At 50.6% G+C, this 18393-nt stretch overlaps 1 protein-coding gene across 4 annotated transcripts in view; it reads left to right on the top strand.

Moving 5' to 3' along the window:
- Positions 1-4535: 4535 nt before the first annotated feature.
- The window catches only part of Zbtb16 (zinc finger and BTB domain containing 16), a 186092-nt gene continuing 172234 nt past the window's right edge, over positions 4536-18393 (top strand). The window contains exons 1-2 of one of the 4 annotated variants that reach the window (XM_057766641.1): positions 4536-4797; positions 7767-9124. In XM_057766641.1, the coding sequence (XP_057622624.1) occupies positions 7857-9124 (1268 nt within the window). In that variant the 5' untranslated portion in view covers positions 4536-4797; positions 7767-7856. The other 3 variants (XM_057766642.1, XM_057766644.1, XM_057766643.1) reach the window with 3 other exon arrangements.

The following is an 18393-nucleotide window of genomic DNA, read 5'->3' as shown; positions in this document are numbered from 1 at the left end:
AAGAGTTAAATAGCTGCCTAGTAAAAGTTGAACACCTAAAAAAAATGTGACATGTTTCCCTTCTTACCCGGCTCCTGACAAAGAAACAAAGAGTTTTGTTTGTTTTAAAGGCCCCATTGTTTCCCCAATGAAAACTTGGGGGTTAATTTTCAGCATGGTGCCTGGGGACTTAGCTGTGGGACTGTCATTACCTATAATGGGAGTCATACCGATTCCCTTCATGCATACTATATGGAAAATGTACCCCTCGATAGCTACAAAAGTTTGGTTTTGAAATGGAGGCTGTCTTTCTCAGCACAAAGCAGATTTCCAGAAACACCCAAAGCTACCCAATGTTGGCCTGAGGCCTGCGTGAGTTTTTGTGTAAGGCAGAAAACGCTTTTGTGTGTGTGTGTGTGTGTGTGTGTGTGTATAGCCCGTCTCCAAACAGCAACATGAAAACAACGTGCCTCCACAGTTGATAACAAGAGTTGCCATATCTCACTCCAAAGCTTAGTTGGGAACCCTATAGGACCCGGCACCCAGTTTGTGACACCCAGTGAAATGCTGCACTTTCCCCTCGTAACCTGAGCCCTGCTGTCTGTCATTAAGGGACCTCTCTTATTAGGCATTTCTTTTTGAAATGGCTGCCATCATCTGGTCCCAGTGTACATTAAATTCCATTATAATTATAAACACACTTCCCCATAACATCCCTTGCAGATCTCATTCACACTGCCTACCCCCTCAGGGCATCTTTGCACTAATAACAACTCGGATTTGCTATTTGAGTTGACAACATTAGGTCCCACACTATCTGCAATATGCTGGGTAGAGAAAGAGGAAAGAAACACTTTCTTGTCCTTCGTCACAAAGATCTTGGGGGTCAGCGTGACCCCAAGGCTTCTGGGGTCTTTGTCTCTCTTTGAAAAGTTGTTCTCTAGCTAGGTGTATGGTCTGCAGAGGTTATGTAAGTGGGACCCTGTCTCAACAAACAATAGTTCCTGTAGATGCCAGCAAGGGGGTCGTTGGTGTTTAGAAGGGATGACCACGTTTGTGGTCTCCACTGTTCAGTGTTTCACAGTGAAAAAGAATGGTGAAAATGATCATCTAAGCAGCCATCTTCTGGTTGGGTTTTCTGAGCCTAAACTGCCAGAACATATGCTTCACCTCAATGCTTCCCCCTTTGCTATTTGGAAGATGTGTCTCATGAAGCCTTTTCACTTATGGAATACAGAATATGGGGGTACACACACCGCAGTCAGTGTATCCAGTGCTGGGGAATCAAGCCCTGGACTTGATGTTTGCTAAGCAAGAACCCTATGGATGAAACTGCATCCTCAACCCCAAGAATTGAGACTTTACATTCACATGCAAGTCAGATGCGCAAGCACCTGAGTGTCTGCTAGATGTTTTACTGACATTCAAAACTCTCTTCCAGTAGTTCAAGATTCTGAGGAAGGAAGGGAAGTGTAGAAAGCCTTATATGTGATAGCCAAAACGTCACTGGGTCTTCAGCTGAGTGTGATGCTATGTATGCCTGTCCTCAGCAGAGAAAGAAAAAAAATTTAAAATCCCTTGGTTGTTTTGTTGGCGCCTCTCAATAGAGGCTTGGTAATCTAGGCTTGAGCTGTGCAGTCCCACAGCGTGATTCAAAGCATCATGCCAGATGCGAACAACCTCTAGGACTGAGCTGTCTCTTCTAGCCAAATGAGGATGGCCATAGAACGCCAGCAGGGCTGTTAGGAGGACAATCTAAAACAAGACAGGTAACATGGTGAGATTCACAGGGAGTGCTCTGCATGAATTGTTACTCCCACCATCTCCTTCCTGCATGTTTCCCTCAGACCCGATTCTCTTCCAATAGCTGAGCTTGGAGAGGCTACATGGTTGGGAGGTATCTAGGGAGAAGAGGAGATGAAGGCATGAACCATTTTGTAGTGGGATGCTTCCCAAGGGTCAGTTCATCTCTGCCTCAGCTTCTAGCATGACTGAGACTGAGGTCGCTTGCATCTTGTCAGAAAACCTTAAATCAAGGTTCTACGTTTTGCTTTGTTTCTGAGACAGGGTCTCACTTAGGTGCTTGGGGTTGGCGTTGAACTCACAAAGCTCATTCTGTTTCCAGAGTGCTGAGATAAAAGATATGCACCACCATGCCCTATGGTCTTTTGCTTCTTTAGGAGCTGGTTTTCCAGTTTTCCTTACTACATCCTTGAAGGAAAACACACACACACACACACACACACACACACACACACACAGAGACAGAGAGAGAGACAGAGACAGAGAGACAGAGACAGAGAGAGAGAGAGAGAGAGAGAGAGAGAGAGAGAGAGTGTTCCAGTCTGTTTGGTTTTAGGCGTTACCATATGAAATCTCTTAACTGGGGACTCTCATCAGCCTTCCAGGACCCAAGGACATAGCTCTACAGCTCTGCCTATAAATGGTGCTGGTTTGGGGCTGCTGCTGCTTTATCTGGGCCCAATAAACCTTATCAAACTGCTGTGCGGCCAGCCTTCATCGCTAAGTGGAAATGCTCCGAAGCCCAGCGCTGGCACTCTGCCCACAGCCTTGCCTGCCTTCTCCCTTTCTGTTACCTTCCCCACCTCTTAAATCCAGGCATTCCTCTCTCTTTAACACTAACAAGGGCTGGGCTCTTTAATGGGCAGAGTTTATGAAGCAAGGGAGATTTTCACGTGGAGTGACTATGGTGGTGTGTGTGTGTGTGGGGGGGCAGAGGCAGGCAGGAATCAGGCTTTCTTTCCCATTGTGCCCACAGATTCTCTTTCTCCTATTTGAGGATGAATGGGAGAACAGGATCAGAGGTTAATTGTGTGCTTCTCCAGTGACTGCTGGAGAGAGGCTGGAAGGTGGATGCGGACCCTAGACAGCAAGCCCTCTTTAGACAGGAACTCAACAAGTGCAGTGGTTCCATCCCCCCAGCAAGGCATCCACAGGGGGGCTTTCCTGCCCCCATGCTCATCCACTCTTGTTTATTTTTAATTTGCTTATTTTATGGCAGTTGCTTCTTAACTTTACTCAGATCCCCTTGTCTCACAGAGGGTCGGCCTTAAATAGGATTGCTTTTTGTTGTATACCCAAATGACTTCCGGGGGCTCCCCTTACCTCACCCATGCAATGGTATTAGAGGGCAACTCAATCACTGAGCTTTGCCTGCACTTTTCCTTCTGCTGACTCCTGTCTCTCAATGCTAGTCTGAGAACTGTCTGCCTGGTCATTCTGAACACCTCACTAGCAGCCCCCGCACCGACCGGGTGGAAACTTAGCCACTTGGTCTTTGTGGGCTTTTCTCTCCTCTCATTGCCCTTACCTTCCTCCTCCTCTAGCACTTGGGGCATCAAAATACGATTCTGTGAGTCCCGTGGGAGAGCTGAAGCCTTTACCAGTCAAGGACACAGCACCCCTAACTGAAGCCTGGAACTATGAAGACCTCATGACTTGAGGGTGGAGCTGTATGGGTGATTTTTCTGAGACCCCTGGGTGGCGCTCTCCACCACACCCCCAACACCAATGCTCTGGGGCTTTTGCTAGAGGCCAGGGTTCAGAAAAGTACCTTCTACCCTCACCTCGCCCCCAGCTCAGTGTGAAACGGAGACAGACCCAGTTTCCCACGGCTGGAGGAAGGACACATTTTTCTTTGGTCCTGCTACCCTACTATAGAGATGGTTGGCCATCTCTACTATGCCCTTTAAAAGTGGGGCTAACTACCAAGCGGGAGAAAGTATTTTGAAGAGGCCCAGAGTTTTTCCAAGCTCCCACTCGCTGAGCTGCGTTCAGGAACCTCAGAATTTTCCATCCAGATTCCTGGGGCCGGGAAATTTGGGGAGAGAATCACGGAGATTGAGAGTGAAGAAGTTTTACTCAGGCCTTGACTTCAGCTTTCAACAATCCATAGAGCAAAACCGAGGCGCTGTCCCCTTACCAGATCTCCACCAGCCCCTCTGGATCTGACTGGCCAAATCCCAGTAACCCGAATACTCACCCTTGCCGGCAGGCATGAGAGGCCTGGTTTGGGACTGGAGAAGCAATGCATTTAAAACCAATGTCTAAGGTATCGGTAAGGCAGTATGCAACCGCGTTCTGAGAAAAAGTGAAAGACTAGATACCACACACTGAGCTGGTGCAAATACTAGAAAACCATACGAAACTCCGCACTTGAGCACTGGAGTTGGGGCGCGGGATACACAGCATGCCCAGTAGAAATGAAAAACCTGAGTCTAAAGTGGGGACTACTCCTCCCTCTCATCCTTCTGGCCCCTTGAGGCTTCTCTTCCTTGCAACCTTTCAACCTTTTGCCCTCTCCGCCTAGTCACGAGCAGCGGCCGCTGGCGCCGGGGCAGCAGCTAGATGTCAGGCGAAGCCCGAAGCGCTGAGCGCCGGGAAAGGAGGGGAGCGCCCGGGAAGGGAGGGCCGGGCTAGGAGTGCACACGGGCTCCGACAGGGCGGGGTGGGCGGGCCGAGGCCGGCCATGGGGAGGGGAGGGGGCAGCTGTGGGCAGGCAGCTGGGCTCGGCCGCCAGCACTAAAGATGGAGAGGCGCCGGGGCCTCGCAGGGGAGGGGGCTCGGCGTTGACGTGGGACGCGGCGGAGGCGCCGCAGCCGGTGGTGATTTGCTAACCTAGCGGCAGAGAGGAGTTAAGGGTGATGAGAGCGGGTACTGCGAACTGTCGGGCGATGCCGCCGCTGCCGCTGTGAGATCCGGAGCAACAGTTCCCCAGCAACACCCCTTCCCCGATCCAGGCACACCCCTCACCCCCCAGGCACGCACACCCACCCCAAGCTCCAGGCTCGGCAAGCGGTGAGTGTGTGTATGTGTGTGTGTGTGTTGGACACGCACCGCTCAGCGATCGCCTCCCGCCAGGGCGCCCTGGGGCGGGAGAGGTTTAGGCGGGTGGCGCTAGCTTTGGCCACTCGGCCGCTGCGCTCCTACGGAGCTCTCTGGTTGCTGCTGCTGCAGCAGTCGCCCGCGCTGGTTGGGGGTCAGCTAGAAAGCGGAGCCCTGGCTGTCAGCTTAGGCGCAGCTGCTTCCCCAACCTTCCTCCTCGGGGCACGGTCCGGGTGAGAGGTGGCAAGCCGGGAGGTCTGCCGGGGCTTTGGGCGCGTGTGGTCGGGATTGGGTGGCTTTGTACAGCCAAGGGCTGGCGGAAGAGCAGAGAGCCTGTGGGTGCTCATATGTATGCGGACCGGTGCGCTTGGCGTGAGTGCCTTATTTATTTGTGTTTATTCGCTGCTCCGCTGGGGAGCTAGAACCAAAGGAGCTGAGGAGTGGACCTGGGAGGCGGAGGGGAGGGGACTGGTACCGCTTGGGTTTTTGTTTTCTTTAGAGAAAAACGTGGTGGGAATTTTCTTTTTTTCTTGATTAGACTTGATGCCCCTGTTTAAGGAAAGAGGGAAGCTTCGGAGAGACTCGGACACTCCGGGTCCTCCTCGGCTCTCGGTGGGAGCAGCCGTGGCGCCGGAGCTCGCTGTGCGCTCCCGGCCGCGCACGGTGGGTTCCCGGGCTCTGCACCTGATGCGTTTGGAATGTCTTTCCCACCCTGGCGCGCCGGTTGCAAGCTTGCCTAGCCCCTCGCACGCTCCCGCACGCGGTCGAAATGCGCACGATCCCGCCAGCCTGCCGACCCACTGGAATGCACAGAAGCGCTCCGCTGCGACCAGCTCGCCTTCTCCCCGACACGCTCCCAGCTTGTCTAACTCGGGCATGCGGGCAGCTGGTGTGGGAGGCTGGGAACCGTGCTGATGGCTTCCCGAGGATCCTGATCCTGGGCGGGAGATGAGGACCTGGAGATCGCTTCTTGCTTGGCCTCCCACTATTCGCCGCAGGGCTTTTGTGCTTCCCCTTCTTCTGCGGGTTGCGCCGCCTGGCCGGCCTAGCTACGCGGTCCAGCCCGTTCGGACCTTCTCCTTTCCCTAGTCTCTTTCGCTTTCCCCCTTTCCTTAGCTCAGTTCCCTTTCTTCCAGAGGCGCCTGACTCCTGGGTAAAAGTTGCTTTCCCAAGTTTGCCAAAGTCCTCTGCAAGTCTCGGCGGGGGTCGCTGGGAACGAGGGGGTGTGTTGGGAGCGCAATCGATCCTCGGTGCTCTGGCGGGTTAGCGCTTTACCCAGCGCCTCCTGGCTGATCACTGCAGCTAGCGACGGTCCGATAGCTGGTACAGATCCGCCAGTGAGAGAGAGGGCACCTTGATTTGCCTCAAGGCCTCAAAAGGCTCCTTTGGGAGAAGATATTCTCGGGCCGCGAACCTTCTTTATTTTGGTTCTCTCTCCTAGTTTTTTTAAACTCTGATCTCTGCCGAAAGCACACAGTGTTCATGAAGTCTCTGATGAATTATGTCTCACCCTTGTTAATGCCCTTCGTTTCCACTTTGGGGTGGACAGTGAGAGTAGCCAGCAAGTGCTGTTAACCTTTTCTGCATGAGTTTTGTACCTCTGGGTCCTTAAGACTCCTGTTGAGGGTGAAGGCAAGCTCCATGAAGAGTGGGCAAGAAGTCTAGCTCTCTCTCCCCTCTCCCCAGGCCATTGGTTGTGAGAGATGTTGGCCACAGCTAGGCAGAGGCTGGGGACCTCGACCTATTAGGTCTTTCTGTCCGTGTCCCAATGACTGTTCAGAATCGGGAGCCACTCAGTGATCCAGAACACGCTCTGTGAAAGGCTTTTGTGTTCCAGCCCAGTCTTCCCTACCTTCTGGACTTAACCAGAGATGCTGGTGCCAATGTCACTTCTAGAGCCATGTCCTGTGTCAGTTTTTCTCCTTGTCACTGAACTTGCCAACACCTCAGAGGTATCCAGTCTGGCATGAGCCCTCAAGGCTGTTGGTTGGGAACATACCCTCCTATGGTGTCTCTCTGATTTCTTATTTTAGAGTGTTCAGTCCATTGGGCTCTTGTGGGTAGGAGGGAAAGGAGGAGGCTGTAGCATCTTGTATAATTGTATGTAGGCATGTTAATACTCTTTGGCTAGCACACATACATGCGCACACACACACACACACACACACACCCCTTGGACATACAGAGTAACTCTGAGGAACTTGTAGGTAGAAATGATAAGTTAACATGTGAAGTGGTGTGTGTGTGGTGTGATGTGTGTGTGTTCTTGTCACAGCCTAGGAATAGGTCTGCCAATCCTTTGCAGTCCTGACTACAGAGTACAAGGACAGAGGCCATAGAAGGCACTGGATGGTGGAGCGAGGACATGGTTAGGAGAGGACAGCCTTGTTGCTGGTAGATACCAGGCCACCGCCGCCACCACGAACCACCTCTAGCAGCCCTGGCTGTATTTGATTTCCCTCCTAAGGCCATCTCAGTGAAGCAGAACTAGAAAAACATTGAAGATGAGGGTCTGCTTATAGGGGATTGGCAGTAAAGCTGAATGCTTAAGCTGACTAAAGGAAGGGGTTAAGAACTTGTTAATTGTAAGTATGCTTGTGAGCCTCATGGTGGACACTGGTCCAACACGGGAAGTCTCTATTCTCAGGCTTAAAGAATGCCTAGGATTCATTGTAATCTTCATATTACTTCATCCAGCAGATGCTACCGAGCCGTTGATTAAACATACGGGAAAACATAACCTTCTTTTTACTCTTAGAGCCCTGGGCTTGTTGCAAAGCCTGATTCATAGGTTTCTAGGAAGCCCAAGTCCCTTCCGTTCAAACCTCAAGAACCTCTTGCTGGAGGAGACATACTGTAATGTTTGAATTCTTAATTTTAGGGACACTGGGATGTTGTCACTTGCTCATCTCTTTTATTTCTTCTCTTCTTGCCTTCTCCAGTCCTTTCTGCTAGCCCAGGAAGCCTACCCTGCCCCACCACGCAGAGCAAAGAAGGAAAGAGAGCCCCATGCCTGAGCCAAGGGGAGCATCATGGATCTGACAAAGATGGGTATGATCCAGCTGCAGAACCCTAGCCACCCTACGGGGCTGCTGTGCAAGGCCAATCAGATGCGACTGGCCGGGACTCTGTGCGATGTGGTCATCATGGTGGACAGCCAGGAGTTCCATGCCCACCGGACAGTGCTGGCCTGCACCAGCAAGATGTTTGAGATTCTCTTTCACCGAAACAGCCAGCACTATACTCTGGACTTCCTCTCGCCAAAGACCTTCCAGCAGATTCTGGAGTATGCCTACACGGCCACACTGCAAGCCAAGGCAGAGGACCTCGATGACCTGCTGTATGCAGCCGAGATCCTGGAAATTGAGTACCTGGAGGAACAGTGCCTGAAGATCCTGGAGACCATCCAGGCATCCGATGACAATGACACAGAGGCCACCATGGCAGATGGCGGGGGTGAAGAAGAAGAGGACCGCAAGGCTCGATACCTCAAGAACATCTTCATCTCGAAGCATTCCAGCGAGGAGAGTGGGTATTCCAGCCTGGCTGGACAGAGTCTCCCCGGACCCCTGGTGGACCAGAGCCCTTCGGTCTCCACCTCTTTTGGGCTTTCAGCCATGAGTCCTACCAAGGCAGCAGTGGACAGTTTGATGACCATAGGACAGTCTCTCCTGCAAGGAACTCTTCAGCCACCTGCAGGACCCGAGGAGCCCACACTGGTGGGGGGTGGGCGGCACTCTGCAGTGGCTGAGGTGAAGACAGAGATGATGCAGGTAGATGAAGTCCCTGGCCAGGACAGCCCTGGGGCAGCTGAGTCCAGCATCTCAGGAGGGTTGGGGGACAAGCTTGAAGAAAGGAGCAAAGAGGGGCCTGGGACTCCCACTAGGAGCAGCGTCATCACCAGTGCCAGGGAGCTTCATTATGGGCGAGAAGAAAGTGCTGAGCAGCTTTCACCTCCTGTTGAAGCTGGTCAGGGACACCCTGGGCGACAGGAGCCCCTGGCACCACCAGTGGAGAAGCATTTGGGCATCTACTCAGTGCTGCCCAACCACAAGGGCGATGCTGTGTTGAGCATGCCGTCTTCAGTGACCTCTGGTCTCCATGTGCAACCTGCCCTGGCCGTCTCCATGGACTTCAGCACCTATGGGGGCCTGCTGCCTCAGGGCTTCATCCAGAGGGAGCTGTTCAGCAAGCTGGGTGAGCTGGCTGTGGGCATGAAGGCTGAGAGCCGTCCTCTGGGGGAGCAGTGCAGCGTGTGTGGGGTCGAGCTTCCAGACAACGAGGCCGTGGAGCAGCACAGGTAATCCCCTGCCCCAGCGCCAGCCTTGCAACTGCACTCATCTTCTGGTCCTGATGGTGTTCCTTTATGTCTGGCCCAACCTGAATCTGGGAACCCGACTCCTCTGTGCTCCTTGAAAAACAAACCCCAAAACAAACCACTCTTTCCCATACTGAAGCACAGGAGAGCACACAGTTATTTTCAGAGGCTGGTGAGAGGACATGATGTCTATCTAAAAACATTAGGAAACTCATGGGCCCGGCTTCTAGGCCATCTTTTCTGTTTTGTTTTTGGGACTTCCATCTGCTTTTCCTGTGGTTTGATCTGTGCTGCTGTTTTGCCCAGAGTGACTGTTTAATAAAAATGGCAAGAAAAGGGGCAGGAGGTGGGGGTTCAGGCTGAAGGTCTCCTGTGCCCAGCTACTGAGCCATGTCATCAGGCTTTTCCTACCCCCACTGGCCACAGTTTGTGTAATGGCAGGGCATTGTCTTCAGCCTGGGACTGTAGCATGGGTTTAAGTCCTACACATACCCATAGGTCCCAAATGTCTATTCTTGCAGATACATTTGGAGGCAGAGTAAGTTCTAGTTAAATTCAAGGACAAGAACGTGTGTAAGAGTTTTGGTCTCAACAGCTTGTATAGCCTCCTCGTATCCCTTCTCAGATCACAAGGGCTAGCCTTGGCTGCCCTCTGGCTTCCGTTTTCATTTCTGCACCCCCCCCCCCTTTGAGTTCTTCTGATGTGTTTGGTTCAGGACTAGTGCTTTCCCTGGAATTTCACATTTGCTACCTTCCTTAAGAGGTAGGTAGTGTTTCTTTTACCAATACACAGGAAAATGCTGAGATGGAGTCCTAGCAAGGCAGAAAGATTCAAACTCAGACTTAAATCTGTCACGCATTGTGGTTCTTGTAGCAATCCTGTGAAGAAGAGGATCCTTCCTGCAGGACAGGTGGAGGACTATTGATCAGTGCTCTTCAGAGCTGGAGTCAATAGTGGGGTGGTCTTTTCCGTTTGCTGTAAACTATAAGCCCATCGTTTGCATTCCTCATCCCTGGGTCTGAGGAATTGTGCCCGCGAATCCGGTTTTCAGTTGTCATGGATGCTAGCCTTTTGCACAACTTAGATAGGCTGTTTTGCTGATCTTGGGTGGGTTTTCTACTTCTGCGTGCACTCTCCCCTTCTTCCATTTTTGTTGCTCATTTCGGGGACCTGAATGGTAGGTGGGAAATTGATACAGTCACCTCTAGCCACAGCTTGCTCTGAGATTGCCTGATTGGCCGCTCTGAGCTGTACCCTATGGAAAGACGCACTCAGCTAAAAGTAGCCGCTTTTTTTTTTTTTCCGGTAATACATAAAATAACAACTGCGGATATGTGTCTTCTTGATGCTTGAGCTGCTCGGAAATAGACCGACGAAATTGTGCTTCTTTTTGCTTACATTTTCCTTGAGAGGAAACTCCCTCCCAAACTTGACAGGATTGGTTTATCATCTCCGGATGAGAACGTGCTGTGAAAAGTGCAATATGATGGAAAGTCACTTTTTAAGGTCACTCTTGGGGTGGGGATGAGGCTAGAAAGACAGCTAGGTTGATAAAGTGCTTGTTCTGCAAGCATGAGGACCCAAGTTTCGATCCCTGTGTCAAAAGCTGTGCACACAAGCAAAAACCCAAGCTCAGCAAAACGCACCGGTAATCCTAGCCCTGGGGAGGTGGAGATAGACAGATCCCTGGATTCCTCCAGCCAATCAGCCTAATCTACAAGCTCCAGGTTCAACAAGAGATCTCATCTGAAGGAAAAAAAAAAAGATTGAAGTGGAGAACAATTGAAGAAGATGCCTAACGTGACCTCTGCCCCCCACACGCACACACATGCACAGTAGTACGTGCGCACACATAATTTTGTTCTTCCCTCTGATTCATTTCTTAGAAAATTTATTTATTTGCTTTTGAGACCAGGTCTGACTTCATAGCCCTAGATAGCTTGGAACTAGCTATGCAGAGCAGACTGCATTTCAGTTCACAGAGACCTGCCTGCTTCTGCCTCTGGTCAGAGTGCTAGGATTAAGGTTAAGTACCACACGCCCGACCTTTTTCTAGTTCTTGTATCTCCAGAGCCAAGAGTTCTCAATGAGTCTGTGTACATAATTTTCTCTCTACTCAAGAAAACCAGAAAATATGTAACTGTCCCGAGAGTTCTGGATTCTCATGTGACTGGGACTCTAATTGGGGAGAAGCGAGGGTTGGCTAAGATGTATATCAAGGGGTTGAGATGGGGAGAGCAGCCACACGCAGGGTGAGCATCTTCAGAGGCTCTTCAAGCTTTCTGGGGTCAGTTTTAGGGTTGATGCTGGTTGAAGTAACGCCCAGTCACTGGTGCTGTGGCCACCATGTAGTCATCATGAAAGTGAAGTTCTGTTCTCTGTGTAGTTCCAAGCCTCCTTTCTACATCTCCCTATTGGCTCTGAGCTCTGAAGGTGCGGGGTTCCGAGCATTCCCATCCACTGGAGCATGCGTGAGGTGGTGTGGACTGTGTCCCTGTCCTCATAAGGTTGCAACAATGAGGCTTTGATTCTGGAGTCCTTGGTGCCACACTCTGGGCTGATGAAAGAAAACATGTGCTTTTGACTGAGGGCAGAAATGAGTTCTGCATCCTGAGTAGCTAGATCTGGAGTCAGATCCTGCTATGCTAAGCTGCAAGGTCTTAGGAAATCAGGAGAGGGAGACGATATTCCCGTGCATGTGTGTGCAGCCTTGGCTACCCCTGGCTAGATGCACAATGTGGGACACCTTTCCTCTCCTCTCTCCAGGAACCAGGATTAATGCACCATCTCCCCATTCCCCACTGTTCTCTGTGCATCGCCCCCTCCCACCTATCAGCAATCTGAGAAATGTTCAGTGGAAGAAAAATCATCACAGCTACCAGTGCAAACAGAAGTCTAGATAGAAAAATCCGACGCCAGGAAGCTGTGGGAATTGGCTGGGATCCTAACAGGGGTGACTATGATAGGTTACAGCCACAAGGTTTATTTTATTTTAAGCCAGCAGGTTAGAGTGTTGGTACAGATGAAGTATCTGGCATTTGTTCTTGCTTTGGGGATGAAGAAAGGGCAGAGTTGCAGAGAAGCAAGGCAGGAAAGGGATTGGATGTTGAATTGCATGCATAGGTTTTCCCATAACTTGATCCCAACCTGGGGTGGCATGGTAGGAGCACCTTTTGGCTGGACAGAGAGTGGTAATGAAATGTAGTGGGATGTATGCATCCTGTATCAAGGAAATATCAGATGATATATGTATGGATGGAAAGACTAGACAGAGACACCACTTGGATAAACCAGGCGGCATTATTTAACTAACAGAACCAGAAGGAAGCTAGCCAGTGAGGAGACATGATAAATTTAGCAGTCTCCTCCAAATTCTGGACCCAGGAATCTTTTCCAGTAGGTCCCTATGACAGAGGACAGCTTCTGTGAGAGAGGGGACCCTCTTCAGCTTCTGAAAGATGGGACAGTCTTGGTCAAGGCTCACCTGTCCTCTTTCTATGAAAAACCAGAGCAGTTCTGCCTGTAGGTTGGTTTGGATGTCAGGTCTGCCTGTGACTTAGTCTAGATGTGGTCTAGTATCCAGCTCACCGGGGTCAGATGCTCCTCGTCATTTCCAGCTTTATGCAGGGGTCACCAACATGACAGGAACAGCATAGCTGACTGTGTGGAGACTCCTCTCTCGTTTATGGCTTTGTCTGCTCCACACCTAAGGCAGCTTTTATCCCGCTTCTGGCCTTGGTGTTGCAGAATCAGAGTGGAACCTATATATTCTATAGGAACCTTTGCCAGATCAAATGCTGAACAGGCCAGCCCACCTCTGCGGCATAGTGGGAACTCTTATTTAGCTCAGCAAAGGAGGCTCAGGCACCAGTGAGCGATCTTGCTTGGCTTCCTGAACCTACCTGTGTAGAGCCCTTCCCGAAACTTCCTGGTACCGGCTGGAGGGGCTAGAGGATACTGTCTAGAGGCTACACATTGCATGTAGCTGGGATGCCGGAGCTCTGTCTTCTCAGCTTAGTCTCTCTCTGGCAGACTCTCTGCTTTCAGCGAGGGACATGCAGAGATCAGACGGCTTGTTTTGAGACAGGATCTCGTGTATTTTAGTTAGCTTTGAACTTACTATGTAGCTGAGGATGGCCTTCTTTGAACCTTTGATCCTCCTGTTGCCAGCTCCTGAATGCTGGGAGCCCCCATGCCCAGTGTTTGTGGTGCTGAGGATCAGATTCAGGGCTTTGTATATGCTAGGAAAGGACTCTATTAACTGAGCACACGCACCCTACCAGCTGAGCACGCACACCCTGCCAACTAAGCACACGCACCCTGCCAACTGAGTGCACGCACCCTACCAGCTGAGCACACGCACCCTACCAACTGAGCACACGCACCCTGCCAACTGAGTGCACGCACCCTGCCAGCTGAGTACAAGCACCGTACCAATTGAGCACACGCACCTTACCGACTGAGCACACGCACCCTCCCAACTGAGCACACGCACCCTGCCAACTGAGTGCACGCACCCTGCCAACTGAGTGCATGTACCCTACCAGCTGAGCACACGGATTCAGGGCTTTGTATATGCTAGGAAAGGACTCTATTAACTGAGCACACGCACCTTACCAGCTGAGCACGCACACCCTGCCAACTAAGCACACGCACCCTGCCAACTGAGTGCACGCACCCTACCAGCTGAGTACAAGCACCGTACCAATTGAGCACAAGCACTTTACCGACTGAGCACACGCACCCTCCCAACTGAGCACACGCACCCTGCCAACTGAGTGCATGTACCCTACCAGCTGAGCACACGGATTCAGGGCTTTGTATATGCTAGGAAAGGACTCTATTAACTGAGCACACGCACCCTACCAGCTGAGCACGCACACCCTACTAACTAAGCACACGCACCCTGCCAACTGAGGGCATGCACCCTACCAGCTGAGCACAGGCACCCTACCAACTGAGCACACGCACCCTGCCAACTGAGTGCACGCACCCTACCAGCTGAGTACAAGCACCCTACCAATTGAGCACACGCACCCTACCAACTGAGCACACGCACCCTGCCAACTGAGCACAGGCACCCTGCCAACTGAGCGCGCGCACCCTGCCAACTGAGCGCGCGCACCCTGCCAACTGAGCGCGCGCACCCTACCAACTGATCACATGCAGTCTACCAACTGAGGCTTCTTCCACCTGCTGCTGCTTCTTGTTCTTCTTTTTCTTCCTCTTCTTCCTTCTTCCATCTTCCTCTCCTCACTCCCATCTCTCAGTTCACACTGAACTTGAACTCCTGGTGGTCTTCCTGTCACAGCATCCCAGATGCTGAGATTGTGTGTTTGAGCTGCCATGCTTGGCTCCTAGGCACCTCTGAGGTCACACCAAGTTTGTGCAGAACAAGGTAAGCCTTGGAGTGATGAGAGCCCCAGCAGCCACACTACGAATGCCTACCCTCCGCTGTGATGTTTTGGTAAAACACATCGACAGACTTTCTCTCTCTCCTAACTCACGGCCTTCTGAAGGGGGTGGGGGCGACAGTCCTAGCTCTGTGATTAGGAAGTCGTAGAAGCTCTGGAAGCTAAAAGGTTTTGTGTAAGTTTGCAGCAAACTCATTTAGCGGCAAAAGCTGATGCGAGGCTATATTTATCCTGCTTTATTTTGAATATTCATATGTTTTGCTGCAAAAATATTAATGTGTTTGATTACAGAGTGCTGCCCTAGACGCCACTGGAGCTGTTAAACACAGGTCCCAATAAGCCTACCATCTGCACAGTTCTGATTTCTGAAGCACCTAGCGGGTTTGCATAAGTGATCTTAGGGCAGTATCAAGCCCCCCAATTTAGAGATAATGAAAAGATTTGAAAGCAAGTAAATGACTTGCTGATGGTCACGCAGCTATAAATGGTTAGGGCCAGGCACTATGCTGCCTTGGGCACACTACAGCAGGCCTTATAAGAGCATGGACAGTGGTATTCTGGCTCAGCTCCATCTGACCTTGTCTTTAGGTACCAGCCCCATCTCTAAGCTGCCAGGATTGGAGGCTTCAGCCATATTTCTTGACGTCAGTTCTAAAGGTCAGGTGTATCCAGGCTTTGCTTAGTAGCTATTTCCAGCTACTATGTCATTCACAGATTTGCCCCAATCCTATTCAAACCCTTATCTGTTTCCTGTGAGTATCCTTTTGGGAGTGATGAGTGATTCTGTCCCTAATCTCCTGGGTACCTGGAAACCCATCTTTTGGAGAGGTCTGTGGCTGTGAAGAGAAGGGAGAAGGCCAAAGGCTTTGCCAGGGCCTTGTCCCTGTGTCCAGCTGCTTTGGAGGCTAAGGCTCTGAGCTGCCTGTCTTGGTGTCCCCTTTCCATCCTGAGCTTTCTTTTCTAACTTTGATGAGCATTTTCTGGATTGCTGGTTAATTGTACTTAAGTCAATGGTTTTGGATTTTGCATTGTGGAATCTGACAGCCGTGATGGAGGTCAGTTTAATTTCCTCTGTCTGCACTCAGTTGTGTCTTTTTTGATCTTTTTGAGACTGGTTCTTACTATATAGCCCTAGAACTCACAATATAGACTATGCTAGCCTTGAACTCACAGAGATGTGCTTGCCTCTGCCTTCCAAGTTCTGGGATTAAAGGTGTGCGCCACCATACCCAGATTGTGTTGACTTATTATTTTTTTACTTACTTTTTTTTTTTTTTAACCTGCTAGGGGTTACTGAGTCATATGAGATCTAGAATGAACTCTTGAAACTTTCATAGTTCTAGGAAGCCCTAAAAAGTCTTTAAAATGTCCTAACCAGAACGGTTAGACTCAAATCCCACTTTTGATTTCTTGCTAACTCGGAGTGTGTGTGTGTGTGTGTGTGTGTGCGCGCTTGCACACGTGCACGTGTGATGATTTTAAAACACAATTGGAAGTTCAAGTGTAAGACTTAAGAGTCTTGATAAATGAAGATAAGAGGTGACAAGAGGGTGCTTGAATGTCCTATGATGACTACACGTTCAGCTTAGGTGAAAGGGTGACTCTTTTATAGTTATTCTGGTAGAGAGAAGGAATGTCACAGTGTCCACTACTGCCTGCATTCCCAGGTTTTATACATAGTGAATGTGCTCCTTTTGACTGTGGTCACAGAAAGCCAATTGTATCACTTACTGACTAATGTGACTGGGGTTGTGGTAGTTGACCTCTACAGGCTGTCTGCCCATCTGTAAAATGGGTTACCAACAACAGTCCTTACTCAAGAGGTCATTATAAGTAGCAACTTGTAAGTATTTGCCACACATGGAAGTGCACAGTGCGTGTGTTCTGCAGGTGTTTGCCAGTTGGTAGCCGTCACTGTTGTTCAGAAGGCCATGCCCACAACACAGGCCCGTGTGCTCCTCTGTCTTCCCTGGGAAGTGGACCAGTGCAGTCTGGTGTCCCGGGTACATTTTGTCCCATTGACCCAGGGTCTGGGGAATCATTCCAGTTCTTTAAATTTAGCTGGACAGTGCTGCTGCTGTCCGGTCCAAACACAGAGCCCAGGTGTGCTGCCCACTCTCCGTTCACAGGGCGTGGGGTGTGGAATGGGGTACACACAACACCACCTTACTGCAGGCGGTCATGGGCTGAGCTCACATGAGTGATGGGAGCTGAGAACTCCCTCCCTAGGAATCCTTCCCAGAGTGTCCCAGAGTGGTTCAGGGACAATACTCAATGCTTGTTACATGTCAGCTTCTGGGCTGAGTGCACTAATGAGATCTCCTTAATTCTTAGCTGGGCTGTAGGTGGGGTGTTGGTTTTGCATTTCTGATAGGCAAGAAAAGTCCATGAGGTTAGTCAGCTTGTCTATGGAAAGCAGGAGAGGGTGCCAGGATTGGCGCTTTAGTGTTCTGACTCATTTTCCCTGAAGCCAAGTGACTAGCTCTGGTCCCCTCATTTCTCTTGGTGGCTTCAGAGGAGGTCAGTCACCTGCCCACGGCACAGTGGACAGGTGTTTAGGGGCCCAAATTGTGCAGATCCGGGAAATCCAGCGTCACATCTTACTGACGAGTGACCGACTTCTAGAGGTGGAAGCTGTTTTGTTTTGGATAGCCTTGGCTGTCCTGGCACTTGCTCTGTAGCCCAGGCTGGCCTCGAACTCACAGTCTGCCTTTGCCTCCCGAGTGCTGGGATTAAAAGTATGCACCACCACTGCCTGGCTGAGGTAGAAGCTTTTATGCTGACTGGAAAAGAGAAAATCAGAGAAAGGGAGAGAAAAAAGAAACACGCTTTCAAAAATAAAAAGTCTGCGTTGTTAATTCCGTGCCGGCATAATCAGAAATCCCCCTTTCTACTGTTTCCCTTAAAAGCCCCTATGTCCTTATTATGCTGGCTCAGTCTGAAAAAAACTGGTTGGGTTTTGCCTATGCGAGGCTTAACTGTGCAGCTGTGGGGAGGGGCTCCGGCCCTTTCTTGTTTAGCATGGAAACTTTGGCTAAAACTCCCCCAAATCCTGTTTGAGTCTCAGTTCTGAACTCACTTTCCACTCTGACCCTGAGACCTGATTCTCTTCAGCGTGAACAGATTGTGTTCAGCCTTACAGGAGGAAGGACCCAAGTTAGGCAAGAGAAGGAACTTCCTGAGACAGCACGGTGATGCCAAGGGAACTACTCAAAGACCTAGTCACAGATATTTTGATGAAGAAAGAAAAAAAAATGCTAGTCCTGTCTAAATTCTTTACAACCAGCAGAAGTCCTTGGAAAGTAAAGACAGACAGCACACACGCACTCGAACCACCAGACGAGCTGAAAATAAGGCCCGTTCTCCGTCAAACCATTAGCTTTGCAGAGGCCAAGGTGGTGATAAGCAGAAGCAACACCGCACTAACTGGTAGCAGCAGGGATGGGATAAAAAAGTCGCCTACCTACCTTCCACTTCCCTAGTGACCCCGTCCTGATAGGGGAGCCACCGAGTCCCCTGTTATCCTCTCCTGGGCTAAGTGGATTAGCTGAGGGTTGTGATCTTAATGCCATTAGGTCTGTTGGCACAACGCTCCTTGCTGTCATGAGAAGCAGATCTGGCCTAACGTAATGGCCCTCTGGGTAATCCATCAAGCCTGGAGTACTGGGGAAATATTACTTGTGTTAATTTGGGGGAGTCTTTTATGGTGACTGGGAAAGATGTGGAAGGATGCTTAAGAATTTATTTATTTAAGCCATTCAGCAGGTTAGCGGCTGCCAGGGGTCTAGGGAGTCTCCCCCCCACCCCCATTTCTTCAAGGAAGGCCCCTCCCTAAT

Source organism: Chionomys nivalis, chromosome 4 (genome assembly GCF_950005125.1).
Source record: "Chionomys nivalis chromosome 4, mChiNiv1.1, whole genome shotgun sequence".
Classification (NCBI taxonomy): Eukaryota; Metazoa; Chordata; class Mammalia; order Rodentia; family Cricetidae; genus Chionomys; species Chionomys nivalis.
The sequence above is the reverse complement of the archived record's forward strand: the minus strand, read 5'-3'. Positions and strand labels throughout refer to the sequence as shown.